The sequence below is a fragment of the Acanthochromis polyacanthus genome, chromosome 12, assembly GCF_021347895.1.
Source record: "Acanthochromis polyacanthus isolate Apoly-LR-REF ecotype Palm Island chromosome 12, KAUST_Apoly_ChrSc, whole genome shotgun sequence".
Classification (NCBI taxonomy): domain Eukaryota; kingdom Metazoa; phylum Chordata; class Actinopteri; family Pomacentridae; genus Acanthochromis; species Acanthochromis polyacanthus.
The window spans coordinates 8,877,450-8,895,996 of NC_067124.1; the positions used below are offsets into that span (position 1 = coordinate 8,877,450).

The 18,547-nt window shown below is 43.0% G+C and overlaps 1 protein-coding gene across 7 annotated transcripts in view; it reads right to left on the reverse strand.

Annotated features, from left to right (window-relative positions):
* The window catches only part of grik2 (glutamate receptor, ionotropic, kainate 2), a 578,538-nt gene that overhangs the window by 426,699 nt on the left and 133,292 nt on the right, over positions 1–18,547 (reverse strand). For 6 of the 7 annotated variants that reach the window (XM_051957244.1, XM_051957249.1, XM_051957243.1 and 3 more), the window contains 2 exons: positions 18,097–18,264; positions 15,175–15,432 (listed from right to left, as the gene is read on the reverse strand). In XM_051957244.1, coding sequence (XP_051813204.1) covers positions 15,175–15,432; positions 18,097–18,264 — 426 coding nt within the window. The remainder of the gene's footprint in view (positions 1–15,174; positions 15,433–18,096; positions 18,265–18,547) is intronic. The other variant, XM_051957247.1, reaches the window with a different exon arrangement.

Sequence of the window (18,547 nt, forward strand, 5' to 3'; positions counted from 1 at the left end):
TAAGTCAGCAATACACAATTTCTCCCGGACAGTGACAGATTTGCACCTGCACTGATTGTTGTACAGACACACACCCTCAGCTGTTGAATTGCCTGTTGCAGCAGCATCTTGGTCCAGTCATTTCGGTGCCCCAAAACCAACCATCTCCCGACCCCTGTCTGTCAAGACAGCCAGGTTTCAGTGAAAGCAAGGATGCAGGCATTCCTGAGTTCATGTCTGTAGCGGGCTTGGACTGGAAGTTCATTGGTTTTATTCTGAAGAGACTGAACATTAGACTGCACCAATGATGGTCACGGTATGTGGGAGGGCAGCTGGCTTTTTACTTTTTTGACGAGCGCCACCTCAAAAAGAGGAAGCTCTTTTCTGTACCTTTCGGTATCGACCACCCAGGGGTCGTTGAGAAGTGGATCTTTTCAGAAGCCCTTCCAGACGTAAAGGTTCAGGTCGGCTGGTCGGTCGGAGGTATTCCATTGCAACAGCAGCTCCCTGCTGTACTAGAGTCGAGACAAACAGTTAGGAGGCAGGAGAGTGCCTCCGAAATCCCAGGCTAAGTAAAACACTAGCCACACTAAAAACATAGACAAAGGATCCATCATCAGTATTAAAAAGAGTTTTTTTTAAAAGAGTACACGGTTTGGCTGTGATTTGTGACAGGTACCAGAAACTTATAAGAGATGAGAGTAAGTCAAGTGTCACAAGAGGAAGGCTGGTTGTCGGTTAGTTGACACTAGCATTAGCTGCTATCATTAGCCGTTGCCAGTGTGTAACCTTGGTGCTAGTGAGATTGGTAACACAGACGGAGAGGAGAGAGAACTCACTTAGTCAGGATTCCTGTGCCTCCGAACATCTTAGGGGGGTCTCTGGACTCACTCGGTGCGCCCCAGGGCACCGTCCTCTCACCCTTCCTCTTCACCATCTACACCTCGGACTTCACCTACAACACGGACAGCTGCCATCTCCAGAAGTTCTCCGATGACTCCGCCATTGTGGGCCGTGTGTCTGAGGGGAACGAGCTGGAGTATCGGTCGGTCATCATGGACTTTGTGGACTGGTGTGAGCGCAACCATCTGTGCCTCAACACCAGTAAGATGAAGGAGATGGTGGTCGACTTCAGGAGAAGGACACTCCCACATCCACCAGTGAACATCCAGGGAGAGGACATTGAAACAGTGGACAGTTTCAAGTACCTGGGTGTTCACCTCAACAATAAACTGGACTGGTCCCACAACACCGATGCTCTGTACAAGAAGGGCCAGAGTCGCCTCCACCTTCTGAGGAGGCTGAGGTCCTTCGGAGTGTGCAGACCTCTACTAAGGACTTTCTATGACACTGTGGTAGCCTCTGCTTTCCTCTACGCTGTCGTCTGCTGGGCCCCGGGCAGCACAGAGCGGGACATGAAGAGACTGAACAAGCTGACCAAGAGGGCCAGCTCTTTCCTGGGCTGCCCACTGGACTCTGTGATGGATGTGGGTGAGAGGAGGATGTTGACCAAGCTCTCATCCATCATGAACAGCTCCCACCCACTGCACCGGACTGTAGTGGAGCTGAGCAGCTCCTTTAGCACAAGACTCAGACACCCTCAGTGCAAGAAGGAGCGCTACCGCAGGTCCTTCATCCCCACTGCCATCAGACTGTATAACACTACTGTGTAGTTGTTATTATGTGCAATATTTATTATCTTGTTCTTGCACTTTCGTGACTTTTGCACTCCTGTTTTTTGTTTTTGTTTCTAAGAGCCCTGTAATGTTAAATTTCTCCTTTGTGAGATTAATAAAGTCTATCTTATCTTATCTTATCTTAAACAGCCTCCTTTAATAAGCAGTCTCTTCCTTTAAGGCAGCACTCCATAGACTCCAGAAAGTTAGCCTCGTCTAGCACAGGCTGTCACAGGGAGGCAGTGAGACAAGAATTCTTGAAGACAGAAGTTACTGCTCGTTCAGGCGGTTCAGAAATGATTGCAGACTGGCACAGAACGAAATGCTTGGACAGAGTTTGCCTGTGTTGCGTTCCTTGATCCGTTTGTATGCAGGTGGGGTAGGTTGTGTTTTTGTCCCTGTTCTCTCCCCTCTTTTTTATGTTCTATTTCTCAGGTTATGCCCGGTGGGAGTGGCGAGGAGCAGCTGTGGCTCCATACCATCAGCCGGAAATGGTTAAATGATGAGCAAAACCTGATCATCGGGGCCAGTGGGCCAGATCAGCTGTCAAAGCGTGATGATGGTGTCTCGCATTCTGCTACAATCTGGTGCTTTGATTTTGGGGCAGCTCAGTGTTAATATGATGGCCTTCTGCTGAATCTTGTTTTTTTTTGTGTTATTCTGTAAAATAAATAATTTGTCCGCTTCCCTGCCTCTTTACCCAGCTTTCTGTGTATTTGTTACTCCCTTCATCGCCTGGTTCTCAGGGACGTAACACCTGCTAGTATAAAACACTCACAAAAAACAAAAAGTAAAAGACAGCACCACCATTCACAATTGCTGCTGGTTGCTGCATGAGCATGTGCTCTCGAATCCTGGAAACTACAGAAGGAAATTTCATTTTAAGCATCAGAATTCACGAAGTACCTTCTAGCGAATTTATACTGATAAGATAAGATAAGATAAGATAATCCTTTATTACTCCCCGTGACTGGGGAAATTTCCCATGTTACAACAGCACACAGCATACAGTATGAGCAGCAATAAACAACAATAAAACAACAGTATAATTATAAGCATCATAATATTCAAATGGTTTCAAGAACTGTGCAGATTATGTGGTAAAGGATGATGTGATAGAGTTGTTTTATGTTAACATCAGCCAGTGATGCTGGTGTTATAAAGTCTTATAGCAGCTGGGATGAATGACTTGCGATAGCGCTCCTTCTTGCAGATTGGGTGTCTCAGTCTGCTGCTGAAAAAGCTACTTAGAGACTCCACAGTGTCATGCAGTGGGTGAGAGGGATTCTCCATGATGGATGTGAGCTTTGCCAACATCCTCCTCTCACCCACCTCCTCTATGGAGTCCAAGGAACAGTCCAGCACAGAACCGGCCCTCCTGACCAGTCTGTTCAGTCTCTTTCTGTCCCTTTCAGTGCTCCCTGCTCCCCAGCAGACCACTGCATAGAAAACAGCAGACGCTACCACAGAGTCATAGAATATCCGGAGCAGAGACCTGCACACTCCAAAGGACCTCAGTCTCCTCAGCAGGTGGAGACGACTCTGGCCCTTCTTGTACAGGACCTCTGTGTTGTGTGACCAGTCCAGTTTGTTGTTGAGGTGAACACCCAGGTATTTGTATAAGTCCACTATCTCAATGTCCATACCCTGGATGTTCACCGGTGCAGTCTGATGTGTCCTCCTCCAAGTCAATAGTCATCTCCTTCTGGCGTTGAGCTGCAGATGGTTTCGCTCACACCAGTCGACAAAGTCAGACACACAGTCCTGAAGCCTTACGTACTGTGGTCTGTTGGTGAGGTAGTCGATGATCCAAGCAGCCAGGTGACAGTCAGGTCCCCCTCCCTCAAGCTTCACCCTGAGCAGAGAAGGCTGGATTGTGTTGAAAGCACTGGAGAAGTCAAAGAACATGACCCTCACAGTGCTGCCGGTGTCCTCCAGGTGAGTCAGCGATCTGTGCAGCAGGTAGACAACTGCGTCATCCACTCCAATGTTCGGTTGGTAAGCGAACTGCAGTGGGTCCAGATTAGGGCTCACCTGGGGGCGTAGGTTCCTTAGGATGATCCTCTCCATGGTCTTCATCAGATGAGAAGTGAGGCCACAGGTCTGAAGTGGTTTGGCTCCCTGGGGTTCCTAGTCTTTAAGACAGGAACCAGGCAGGAAGTCTTCCACAACACAGGAACCCTCTCCAGACACAGGCTCAGGTTAAAGATGTGCAGCAGCACGTGACAGAGCTGGTCTGCACAGTCTCTGAGGAGTCTGGAGCCTATTCCATCAGGACCTGCGGCTTTCCTGGTCTTGATCTTTTTGAGCTCACTTCACACTTGATCAGCTGTTATGGAGAGGCTAGGGGTGGAGGGGGATGACCAGAGAGTGGGTGATGGTGGTGGTGGTGGGGGGTGACAAGGAGACTGTATGTGGAGTCCAGAGGTGGTGGAGAGTGGGGGGAGGAGGAGAGGTGTTGTTGGTGGTATAGAGGTGAGGTGTGAAGAAGGAGCTGGCTGGTCAGTGCTTTGATGAGAGGGGGGAGGAGTGGGAGCAGAGTCAAACCTGTTAAAGAACAGATTCAGCTCATTGGCCCACTCTCGGTCTCCTGCTGCAGCTCCCCTCTCATGGCCTCCGCTGTAACCAGAGATGGATCTCAGGTCTTTCCAGACCTCCCTTGTGTTATTGTTCTTCAGGTGAGATTCCATCTTGGTCCCGTAGCTGGCCTTGTCCGCCTTGATCTTCTTTATCTCCTTCTGCACTCTCCTCAGCTCCTCTTTGTCCCAGATCCAAAAACCCTCCTCTTCTCCTTCAGCAGGGCCTTCAGTTCTGGGGTCACCCAGGGTTTGCTGTTAGAGAAGCACCGTACTTTCCTGGTCGGTATGATGTTCTCTGCACAGAAGTTAATGTAGTCCGTGATATTGTCTATCAGTGCATCGATGTCCTCCCCATGTGGACCACACAGCACATCCCAGTCTGTGGTCTCAAAACAGTCCTGCAGCGCCTCAGTGGCCTTGTTAGACCACTTCTTCACATACCTTATGGTGGGGTTTTTTTTTCTTCACCATTGGTATGTAAATGGGCTGCAGTCTTACCAGGTTGTGATCTGAGCAGCCCACCGGGGGGAGGGGGGAGGAGTTGTATGCATCTTTGATGTTTGCATACAGTAGGTCCAGGGTTTCTCTGGTCTGGCATGTCACATACTGAGTGAACGTGGGGAGAGTGGCAGAGAGCAATGCATGATTAAAGTCTCCTGAGACGATAATAAGAGACTGAGGGTGAGATGTTTGCAGCTGGGACACTTCACTGTGGATGCATTCAAAGGCTGCAGCCGCATCAGCCGAGGGGGGGATGTACACAGTAACAGCTATTACATGTGAAAACTCCCGGGGCAGATAGAACGGACGTAGACTGACCGCCAGTAATTCTACATCTTTAGTGCAGAGCCGCTGTTTTACGCTGATGTGTCCAGCATTACACCATCTCTCATTCACATACATCGCCAGGCCCCCTCCCCTCCTCTTACCACACTCCCTCACGTCCCAGTCCGCTCTGACGAGATGGAATCCATCCAGAGTTAGAACCGAGTCCGGGGTCTGTTCGTTCAGCCATGACTCAGTAAGCATCAAGAGGCTGCTCTCTCTATACTCCCACTGCCTGACCAGCGCCGTCAGCTCTTCCATCTTGTTTGGGAGAGACCTCACATTTCCCATTTTCAAGGATCGAACGGGCGGCTTGTAGCGTCTCCTCTTCTCCCGACGCTTCACTCCCGCCCAGGTTCCCCTCCTCCTCCTGAGGAGCTCCGCTGGGATGTCTGGTTTCTCCCACAGCTGTGGCCTGATCTGGCTCAGCGCCAACAGCTGATCTCGAGTGTAAACAATAGAGCCGTGGTTGAACAGGTTGCCAGATGAGAATTTTAAAAGTTCTGAAATAAAGAGTAAAAAAAGTAGGCGAAGCGCCATTTCTATGGTTGGTGCCAGGGCTGCACAGTGGAGTAGTGGTTAGCACTTTCGCTTTGCAGCAAGAAGATCCCTGGTTCTTTCTGCATGGAGTTTGCATGTTCTCCCTGTGCATGCATGAAAACTGAAAACAGGTAAGAGACACCAAACTTTGCAGCCACTTTCACAGGTGCAGGTTCCGGAATAATGCTGAGGTTAATTGATTACTCTAAATTGCCCGTAGGTGTGAATGTGAGTGTGATTGTTTGTCTGTATATGTAGCCCTGCAACAGACTGGAGACCTGTCCAGGGTGTTCCCTGCCTTAACCTGAGTCAGCTGGGATAGGCTCCAGCACCCCCCGCGACCCTAGTGAGGATAAAGCGGTGTGTAGAGAATGGATGGATGGATGGATGGATGGATGGATGGAGCCAAATTGCGGAATTGTTCCGACAATGATTTATGTCAGTCCAAGTAAATGCAATAAGTCGTAATAATTAGACAATATGCAGTTGTAAGCTAAGTTGCTAATTTATCACAGCATTTGCACTAACCTTCTGCCTTTGATTATGTCCAAGGATTCTGATCTGCCCTCAGAGACATTCTGGATTCTTCTTGCTAAAATGGACCAACCCTTGTGCAGAAGCCAACAATGGAGCATCATGTCCACAGGCACTAAATCCTGCCCCTCTGGGAAATACCATGTCAAAAGCGAAACACCTATTCCTATCAACCCTGTCCTCTCTTTAAACACCATGGACACAAGAATTCAAGCTAAGGACGAAAACAAACACACACACACACACACACGCACACACACACATATAGATACATACATATATGTATATATATCCCATTGCGCTTCAGTGTTCCACCCGCGGGACACTTTGAGATCTGCATAAACATTTCCTTGAATGTCTGAAGCTGCAAACGCGATTATACAAACACTGTACACCCATGGAAAGCTTAGATTCTCATGAATCCGCCGGTATAAACCACTTTCAGATGTGATTACCACAGCGGGTAATATAAACACATTTCTCCAACAAACAACAAAACATTTAAAAGGCACAACTCACCTTATGACGCTCTTTTACTGGTCAAAGATGAAAATAATCCACAAAAACCGGCCAGAATCCAAGCTTTGGCATCCAGACAATACTAGCAAGTATAATATTTTGTCCAAAACATGTCTTGAAATAAGTAAATAATCCACAAATAGCTCGGCTCCGTGCGCGCACACGCGGCGCATGGTGGCGCTGTGCGTTTCATATTCACTGTATTTCTGTTCATATTTTTATTCAGCATTCACATATCCATGCGGTCTTGCACTCAAAATGGCGACTGAAGTCTATCCTTTATGTTTACACCGAATTTCAACCAATCAAGTGACTCTGGCCTGCCTCCGAGGCCTAAACGGCCAACCGTAGCCGAGATTGACCGATCTGGACCTACCTCATTTCGTCAGTAAATTCTGAGCAAATCACGTCGGAGGAAACGTTTGACTGACAGGGCTTGTAGCCAATGAGCCTGCTGAATAGCAGGATATAAATAGAGCCTCTGCCAGCAGGGTTGTGTGACATTTCACACCTCGGCTGCAGGCTGCAGCAGGAGCCTCTCTGTCTGTCCCTCCCAGTCTCTGTGTCTGATACACACTGGAGCTGCTCTGAAGTTCCTTTTTTGAGTTCTTTATGAGTTTTTGGAGTGAAAATAATGTGAAAACAGGCTGAAAAACGAACATATACCATTTTTGCCCAGGGTGTGCAAAAGGGTGTACAGAGGGTGTCCAAAATTGACAGCGCCTGGCCATAGCAGTACAAATACATGTGTGAAACACTCATTTCTTGTAGTATTGCTCTGAAATTTTGACCTGAACTATGTAAGACCCCAGGCTGTTGCCTTTTTGTGTTTTCAAGCTGTCACAGTGCTGCCACACTTATTTTCAGGTGTTTTATTAGGGAAAAAATTTAGGCGAGAATAAAAGTCATCCTAATTCAGTGTGTTCCAACATAAAATACTCTGTGCCAGTAGCACCTACAGTAATTCTGACTGCACTGGGTGAAAATTCAGGTTGTCAGTTTTCAAAGGAGACCCCAACCATGCCTGTACTCCAAACAGTTCAAGAACAGCATTCAATTTACTTTCTGTACATCTTCAGTAGAAATTTCAGGCGAAAATTGACGGAAGCTTAACGGGATATATGTGTATATATATATATATATACACACACACACACACAAAGTATTTGCTCACTCATCCAAATCATCAGAATCAGGTGTTCCAATCACTTCCATGGATACAGGTGTATAAAATCAAGCACCTAGGAATGCAGACTGCTTTTACAAACATTTGTGAAAGAATGGGTCGCTCTCAAGAGCTCAGTGAATTCCAGAGTGGAACTGTGAGAGGATGCCACCTGTGCAACAAATCCAGTCATGATATTTCCTCTCTCCCAAATATTCCACAGTCAACTGTCAGCTGGATTATAAGGAAGTGGAAGTGTGTGGAAATGACAGCAACTCAGCCACCAAGTGGTAGGCCACTTAAACTGACGGAGCGAGGTCAACGAATGCTGAGGCGCATAGTGCCAAGAGGTGGCCAACTTTCTGCAGAGTCAATTGCTACAGACCTTCAAACTTCATGTGGCCTTCAGACTAGCTCAAGAACAGTGCGCAGAGCTTCATGGAATGGATTTCCATGGCCGAGCAGCTGCATCCAAGCCATACATCACCAAGTGCAATGCAAAGCATCAGATGCAGTGGTGTAAAGCACGAGTTGAAGCTGTTACAGCTGCAAAAGGTGGACCGACATCAAATTGAACCCTATGGATTAGGAATGGGATGTCACTTGCATTCATATGCAAGTCAAGGCAGGTGAGCGAATACTTTAGGCCAGGGCCGGATTTGGAGTCAAATTCGGCCCCGGACTTTTTTGGACCAGACCAGCCCACCTGTGCAATCGACTCCTGTCAGAGTCTCCAAAACGGCACAAAAAGTCACTAGATTTGTCGCTCGTCGCTTTTGACAAAAAAAGTCGCTTGGACACTTTGGAAAGTCGCTAGATTTAGCGAGAAAGTCGCTAAGTTGGCAACACTGTCTACTCAGCCCAGAGCTGTCAACTGAGGGCGGGGCTGAGCGTGCGTGTGGTGTGACGCATGTGGGCCTGCGTGCCTGCGTGCCTGTACAGGGCTTATGAATGGTTGGACGCTCATCCCATTCAGCCCCATATGGATAAATAAACAAAATTATTTAATAAATACCAGCGCACTGGCCCAGATGTGGACCGGCCCTTCGGTCAAACGACTGAATGAAATAACGTTCAATTCATCCCTGCATTAGGCAATATAGGTCCCAGCAGAGACTGCATTTCCTGAAGAAGCTGAAACAAGTCCCAGCCAACCTGCCAGTTGCCTGGACCCCTCCATAGAGGACCTGACTCCCTCACGGGCTTTTCCTCCAGTCACCTCCACCAATCCCCGCCGCACGATTTGCGGCATTGGTGTGCGTCTTCCAGACCACTGATCTTCTAAGCCTGCCTGCCCCCTGTCCATCTGGATTTTTGCATTTTTAAGTCAGCCATTTTGTTGGAATATTAATTATCACCCCGTAGCCTTGTTTCTGGTTGTCTTCTGTTGTTTATCCTCGCCGTCTCCTTGGTTCTTAGTAAATCCTTGCTTTTGTGGCTCGAGTTTGGTTGGTTTATATTCAAAGGTGGGTAGAGTAGCCAAAAACTCTACTTTAGTAAGAGTAACGTTACTTCAAAATAATATTACTCAAGTAGAAGTAAAAAGTAGTCAGCCAAAAAATTACTCAAGAAAGAGTAAAAAAGTGTTTGGTGAAAAGACTGCTTAAGTACTGACAGTACTGAGTCACTGTTTGATTGTAATGTCCGATTTATTTTTTAGAAATTATGACAGACAGAAAGGTAAAATAATGTGCAAATTATGTTATTTCCAAATAGTGAAATAAAAAAATAGCAAAAATAAACATCTTTACAAAATGACAAGTTAGGGCACAAAAAACACAAATTTCCAAATCTCACTCTTTCACAACATAAAGCTTTTGAAAGAAATACCTGTAGAAAGGTAATGTTTGCATGTTTGAACAGTGCAAACTACTTGCAGTGACAAGATACTGCATGCTCATAGTCTATGACATAGACTGTATATGAATGCTGTACCCCCGCTGTATCACATAGACCTATCAAGCCTGACCTCCCGCTTCACGTTGCCCATGCTAGTAAACAGAAGACAAAAGCCAGAGATATCCATGCTAATGCTATGCTAATGTTGTCGGACTCCGAAGCAAGATCAAGTTTCTCAAAAATGCCTCTGTTGTTTCATTCCCTGTCTGTTATGTGTGAAGAGTTTGTGCTGCTATGCCGCTAATGTGACCGCTTGGCGACGTCTGGTGAAACCGAGTCACGTGATTTTGGTTGCTTCGTCTGATTGGTGAAACACAGTCATGTGGTAGATCCACTGGGGCATCTTTCCGGCAAAATAAAGCAGATCCTGTCCTTTTATATTTTTAATGTCACACTCTGAGATTTTGCTGAAATGAAAATTGCATTACAAATTATTATTATTAGTAGTAGTAGTGGTAGTAGTAGTAGTAGTAGTGGTAGTAGTAGTAGTCGTATTAGTATTGGTATTATATTCCAGTCTCCACATACTTTCTTTTTCCAGTTTTTCCCAAAGTAAGCCATTCTCTAATTGGAAACACGATGTGTTGTTTAGTCATGGACAAATGGTAGTATGAAATCTATAATGTAAACAGCAGAAAGAAGCAGTTTTTCCCAAGACTTTGTTTTTAGTAGTGTGTCATCCCTCATGATGTAATCAAACTTTGTTCCAGCAGCAGCTGTAATAGCAGCAGCAGCATTCCAGGTAGTTGTATGGATGTTATGGCTGGCTGGGAGAGCTATAACACATGCTGCTGCCATCTCAGTTTTGCTATTATGAAGTTGAGCTGTTAGAGGAGTCCCATTAAGGTTATTGATTTGCTTGTTTGCTTCCCGCTTGCAGAAAAGTAGCACATAGAGAGAGATTATTTTTCTACCCCCTTTATATCCCATTCACCAAAAGTGACATGGTCAAGAACAGCAAATGGGGGGTTCAAGGGAAGAAGCTGCGAGAATCTGCTGAATAGAAACATCCTGCTTTACATACTTTGAGCTGGAAAAGAAACATTCTTAGCAATGTAACAAGAATACATGTAAATTATGATCCTGTAAAGGTCTCCTCAAGAACTGCATTCAGATCCGATTTCTGTTTGCCCTCAATGTCCACCACTGATACTATCTGCCCTCCCTATCAAGTCACCTGTGTATATGGTGACACTGACAAAGTAAAGTTGCTTGGAGGTTGAGCCAGGATCTCATTTCCGGTCACCAAGACAGAAAATCAAGCCTTCATTAACCCCATAGAGAATTAGCTCTGTCCACTTTACAACTTAATTACAAAGGTGGTGGGAACAACGACAATCAATTCCTCCCTTAAGGTGCCTGCAAGACCTGCAGTCCCACCCCTCAACCTTCTCTATATACACATGCTCACACATACATTACACATCCATACTGTTTTTGAGTTTCGTTTTCAGGATTCTCTTGAGACATTTGGGTTCTGACACAAATTCACCTGTTGATAGGTGAGCAATATTAAATTGACAACTCAAGCAACATTTATTATTGGACTCAAATTGCTTGCTAAATCTGACATATTTTAGCCAGTTGCTTTCACAATGAATGTTTATATGTTTTTCTTAATGCTCACAAGCTTAAATATTTTTAGATATCGATGTGTTGTGGAGGAGTCCCTAAAAATATCTGTGTTCTGCATCAAATATTTTACTAAATGGCAATTAGGTACCATAGTGCTAATAGGTATTGTTTTTTGTCTAATATCTCTGAAAAAGTCAGTGTGGCTGGAAAAGCAAGTCTAAATTTGTTGGACTTTCACATGGGTAGCCTTAAAATATGTACACGGAATTATTGTATGCTATCTTGTGCATGGAGATTAAAGTCTAAAAGACACAATTATTCATGTGTGTGGTGGCAACTCATGCTACACATTTTAATTAGCTGTTAATCCTTCAATATCTGTGCTCACACTGTGCTCCGACTGTACATTTGATCCTGTGCTTACTGAATGTGTTTGCAGAAATTTAATGGTTTCTTCTTCCTTATATGGATTATCAGTGGATCTGGTGCTTTGCAATGCAATACTGTGTTTGACTAGGGTGGCAGTATGGGTTTGCCCCATAAATGTATTGAGGTTTGTCCATTGACAAGTCCAGTAAAGTTCTGTTTAAACAAGATGCCAGCATACATTACACACCCAATGCACTCTCTGGAAACTGAAACTGCTTAAAACTGCAAGACCGCTGAACAAAATTTCTGGCATTCCAGATAACCAATCAATTATTTGAAAGCCAGATCATAGATCATTTAGAAGTTAATCAGGAGTAGCAATCCCCTAAAAACTGTAAGTGAAATAACAGTTGAGCTGCCAGATTTTGGCCATTTTCCAGTATCAACCAGGAGTGACCAAACTGCAGCACTAAGGACAGGAAGGCTCTCCAGTGTGTCATTAAGACATCACAGTTCATCTGTGGAGCAGTCTTCCCTCAACTACAGGACATTTACGTCACCTGGGTCACAAAGAGAGCCCACAGCATCACCAAGCACCACACCGACCCACAGCACACATTTTTCACTCTCCTGCTGTCTGGCAGACGCTACATGAGTATGAAAGCAAGAACCATCAGACTAAAAAACATTTTCTATTCACAGGCCATCAGGTTACTAAATCACTGACTCATCAGCAATATCTATAAATAGCAATATTTTGCACATATTTGATGCCTTTGCACATATCTCTTGCCTGTTTACATATGACAGCATTGCACAAAATGCCAACATTTGCACAGAAAATTATTTTGTAACTATTTTTATTTTTTTTAATTCTAATTTATTTTTATATCGTTTTGTTTGTTACGGCCATAGCCGTATTCTGGCTCCTCCCCGGTGTTTGTGTGTGCGCTCCTCCCCTGTGCTTTGTGTGTGTGCGTGAGTGCTTGTGCGTACGTGTGTGTGGGTGACTGTTAAATCTTCCCAGGCTGCCGGCAATCCGCCCCACCTGTGCTGGGTAATTGGAATCAGCTGCTGTCCCTCGTCAGTCAATCCGGTGCAACCCAGATTCAGCATAAGAAGCCGGCGTGCCTGAGGAATGACGGCTTGTCACTGTACTCCAGTCTTGCCCATGTGCCTCATCGTCTTAGAAACTTTGTTAGCCATCCGGTCGCTCTGTTATTGTGGAGGCACTAGTCTTTTTCGTTGCTGTTGGTTACACACGCTGTGTTTAGGTTTATTGGGTACATTTAGGATCTTTTTGTTAAATTGATAGCTCTAGTTTAGAGTCTCTTTTTGTTCTCATTTATATTTATTTTTACGTCGTGACTAGTGTCCTCCGTTTTTATTTTATTTTGTACCTCATTTTCATTTCTTTATAATAAATATCTTTAAAGCCATAACCATCTGGCTCTTATGTTACTTCCCTTACCCACTACACGAGCCAGGGTTGTAACATTGTTGTTATTGTTGTTGTTATTTCTGTTGTGTGAAGGGAACCTGCAAAATAAGAATGTAATTACTCAGGCTGACCACTTTGTTTCTGCTGTGTGTATGACATTAAAGATCTTGAATCTTGAAATCCACACAATCATCTATCTGGATTTTATGATTATCTAGGGGATAACTTCCATTCCCTGTGCCAGCTGACTTACTACTATTAACCTGTCCAATTTGGAAACCCTTCTAATTCTGACATGCCTCGTTCTCTTAGACCTGGCTTAGTCTGCAGAGATTTATGGGAAAGTGTCACTTCATCTGTTGTGAAAACTAACAGGAAAAACTGAAAATAAATAAATAAATAAAAAGACCAGAAAAAGAAATCTGGAGTTGCAAAGTAAAGATATTTTTAGATTTTAAATGTCCAAAGTAAAATCAATCATGGTGCAAGAAGCCCTCCTTCAAATAGTTAAGTAGTTTACTCTCTAACAAAATCTATCATATTTGATAAGATCATTATTTGTTTTCAGGGCTGTAGCTACTATTGTGAATACTACGGTCATAATCAGCAAAGTTAGCAAAGTGACAGGTGTTAGTGATATAAATGGCAGCTTCATTGTATTGAAGTATCCCAATAATGTGTGCAAGAACAATACCAATATACTGAATTCTGGCTATTATTATTGTTATTATTATTGTTGTTGTTGTTGTTGTTGTTATATTAAATACACCTGTGTTTATCCTGCTGTGAAATGTCAAAATGTCTGAAGTTAAAAAATAGCTAATAGTATTCTTGTCACTCAAAGACAATGCACTCTTTGATCCTTGAGCTACACAAGCACTTGAGTGATGGAGTTACAATCTCTCTGCCCTTGATCAGATCTACTTAGTTACTTTTCACCACTCTCATCATAGTACTGTATATCTATGTGAGTGACTCAAGTCAAGTGGTCGACTGCTTGTTTGTATTCTACGTATAGCATGACACCAGAGAGTGGGGCTTACGTGGCCTGAACATTAAACACAGTGAACCAGTGCTCCAGTACTGGGATCCAGGCCAAACTGGTCCCAGTGTGTCTGTTGGATGGTGTTCTGGGAGGCCTGGCAGCCTGTTTTCAGGCTGGCACACACCCTGACCTCTGGCATACGATACATGTACCCAGCCTGCTGGCGTATTTGACACCCACTCACCTGAACTGTAACAACAGCAAAGTATGAGCAAGGTGTCTCTCCCTGAGTAACAAGAAAAGGTCTTCTGCTGTCTCATAATTTTTAATTTCACAATCTGCAAATGGTGACCATACTCAATTGTTCAGGGGCTAAAGTTAATACTGCTAATCCACGTTAGTGCAGGTTATAGTTCCAAGTGTTCATATTTAATTTAATATTTTTTTTGTAATTTAAAAACTTAAAGACAAAAGCACACGAAGAAAGGACAAAATGTTTGCCAATTTTATAATTATGAATATTTATGCCAATATCTACAGATATCTCAACAGCTATTGAATGTATTGGATCAACATCCTTAACTTCAAGGTCAGGATGAAGTCTATGGATTTTAGTGATAGTTTTCCCTAAGTGTCACCATGAAGTTGACTTTAGAAGTTTTAATTCAACTGTCTTGAAACATGTTGAATGGACTGACATGATTTTATTCCCAAAAAGGACAATTAATAACAATTTGGTGCTTGTCTTGCGTGTCCTGAACCCTAACCCTTGTAAGGTCATGTCATCATTAGGTCAGCAATATTATTTTGTATACTATACTACTTTTTCTATGGCCAGATGTCTGAAAAAACAAACAAAAAACAATCCCATTAACTTAATTGTTACATTTGGAAATGTTAACTAGATTGCCAGCACACTATCATCAACAAAAGTAAGAGAAGGAACAGTAAACAGAAAACACAAACAATGCTCGAAGATTTATGCAAGAATGAAAAATTGCCCTCTTAGTAAATGCCAAACAATTGATATGAAACACAAAAAGCAGAGGAACTATCAGCAAAGGTAGATGAAGCGTTTGTGGTCTTACCAGTGCTGTCATCATAAACCACAGTGACCGTCTTCCACTTGAAGAAGTGGACCAGGTCCAGGATGGCCCGGCTCAGGGAGGAGAAGTCTGGATAGAGGCTTACGTAGAACACATCTCTGTTGTCTGACACCTGGTGCTTCCACTTGGTCTGGATGTGTGGGACCCCCAGGGCATTGCAAATGGACTGGACCGCATTGGCAGAGGAACTGTGTGAGGGACCAAATATAGCTGCCACCCCAAGAGAAAGCTGGTCACAAGCTAGAGAGGGGAACAATTTGACGAGTTAGCATCCTTCCATCGCAATCCTGTCTCTCAAAAAGTAATGTTCCGATGCAGCTAAATTATATTCTTAGTTATGTTTTCAGGGAAACATATTTTATTCCAGTAAGGTAACTGAATGACATTGAAAAAAAAATTCAATGACAAAGAAAAGCAAAAAAGTCTACATGAGGATGTTGTTTTTGGAAGTGGTGGTGGAATACATATTTCACTGAGCTATTTTTAGCTTAAGTTTCATATTCAGTGACTGTTTGGTTAGGTTTATGCAACAAAAATACTTGAAGAAATTGACGAAAATATCATGCTTCAGGTTAAAATACAACACTTTTAAATAAAGTTTCTCTCCATTTTCTTGGTATTCAAATTGACAAGACCCACCTCATATCATGTAACAGCTTGAAAACTATACAGTTAATTTCAAAGACATTTTGTGTAGAAAGGAATATGTGACACAAACAAATGTAACCTGGCAGAAAATGCATTACCCTCACAATGAAGTTGAAAATGCAGTTTACTTGTATAGGAACATAATTCTTGGAAGAAAAGACTGCCTACTGGGATGTAATGTCTTCATCATGACCTGTGTTTCATCATCAGCTACTGATTGGGGATATGATCCAAGTAGAGTGAGTCAAAACCGCAAGAGACTACAGAAGACTAATAAAAGTAGGTAAAACCTGCACAGTTTTTTGATCTTGACAATAAAGGTATTTAGTGTATGTAGTTGCCTCTTAAAAGTTTAAATAGCTATAAAATTGTATGGTAATTAAATCTGCACCAAATGTGCATTCATCTGCCACTGAAATACGCAAATGCACGTGCATGCATCTTCCCCTGTTTGACTGATATTTGCTGATATCAGAATAGTTTAGTGAGGAAATTGCTTAACTCTCTTATTGTTAAATTGCATATTTGTAAACTACTTTTCAAGACCTGTAACCTCACAAGAATAAATGGTAATGTTGTCAGGATGTACTGAGAGATGGGCAAATGGAATAAAACCAGCCTTTTCTGTTTAACAGGAAAGTCTAGTTCATATTAAAGGTCTTTAAGAGTGTATTAACCCAGATTGACAGACAAAACAAATAAATACAAACATGTTTGTATTTTTCTGAGAAAAATGCTGTGTTGAGTTTAATTTGGCCCTTTCCTGTTTCAGCATTATAATACCCTTTGCATTAAGCCCTCTTAATCAAAAAATGTTTCTCCAGTTTGGTGCAGAAGAACTGGCCTGCATCAAGTCCTGACTTTGACCCCATCCAACACCGCTGAAATGAAAAGGAATCACTTGTGTTCTTTTCAATGGGAATGGGAGCAAATCTCTGAGCATGGGTATATTTCTTTTGGAATAAAATGTCTTTGTATGTCTGACCATTTAGTTTGTAAAGATGCATACCTCATATATTTATATATTGCATACTACTGAAATATCAACTGATATCAACTGCACAACCTAAATTGTGTTACATTTCCAAAAACTGAAGTTAAAGCCATGGCTGTGAACAAGTTTGAGCATGCTCTCGTTAAATTGCATTTGGATGACACATCATACACGTACAAACAACTGCACATCTTTGTATTAGCTTGACTGTGCACTCTAATTACCTTATTTGATATAAGGGAGTTGGATAAATCACTAAGACGGGATATAATGGCCTGTAATTGATAAGAGACTTTAAATGTCAGCCTGATGAACACACAAAACTGATAGATTATAACACTTTATTGGTTGTCTCAAGGGGCCAAACAGGTCTTTGATTTACTGCCACTGAGTCATTACCTGGAACCAATCAATTCTCTCTGTTTACATTTGAAGAGCTCAGCCATTTCTCCCTTTCCTGATTATAATTGTCACAATCTAAGCCACACTGTAAATCACAAGCCTGGGGACTTGAACTGCCATGGCATACCATGTGTGCATCTGCGCGTGCGCGCGCGCGCGCGCACACACACACACACACACACACACATATATGAGATATATAAGAGAAACGGCTGAGCACTTCAAATGTAAACAGAGACAATTGAAGACAGATAGAATTTAGAAATTTCAAAATGTATTCTAAATTTTTGACTCATCAAAATACCACCTTTGGCAGACATAACAGCTGAACACACTTGTGGCATTCTTTCCACAGTGGAAATCAAATATTCTTTAGAAAATGCCTTCCCAGTCAGTTGCAGAAGTTCCTGTAAATGTGTGGTGAAGGGTTTAGTTCAGGCAACTGGAATTATTCTTGTGATCTTGAAGACGTTTCGCCTCTCATCCGAGCGGCTTCTTCAGTTCTGAAACTGGTTTGGAGAGTCCCAGGTATTTAAACCACTGGAGATGAAGGTGGGGTTAAGGCTGATGGTATCCACTGAAAGACTAAAGAAATCTTTCAACAACAGGTGTTGAATCCCAATGAGGTATTAATATGCTAATATAGGGGGCCTAATGAGAGTCATTGATTTAATGGCCCAATGAGTAGCCTCCTACCTATGACTCATCATCATGTGAGTCATTGGGCTCACCTGAGGAAAGGCGTGAAGAGTGGTTAAATCTTGATTTAACCACTCTTCACACCTAATAATGATGCCTGATAATGATGCCAAGAGCATTCAGACACTTGAATCAGATCTCCAAAAAAAATACATCAATACCTTTTCTGGAGGCTTCAAAGCTGTCATAGATGTTTATCCTTTGGATGTCGTAGGTCAGTGTGGTGTTTGGCAGTAGGGTTCTGTTCCTGTTGATTGTGTTTAAAGCAAATTTAAAGGCTAGTTCCTCAGCACCAGATGGGCCACTTTCAATGGACTCAAATATCCCCCCTGTCAAAGAAGGAGACATGTGATTAGCCACTGTAAGGAGTTAAACTGAAAAGATGGAATAGTGATAACTGCATGGAGCATTCAATTAAAGCTAGAAGAAATACCCCTAGCAGACTGGTGGTTTTAGAAAATGACTTCTAACCTAAAACATTTGATAATCACTTTGAAAGAAAAAAAAATATTTTAAATAGAAACCTGTTCAAAAAATGAATTCTTCACCCAAAATCAGAGCACATAACTTAATTTTTCATTGTAGTTGCTACATCATTATAAACAAGAGCCT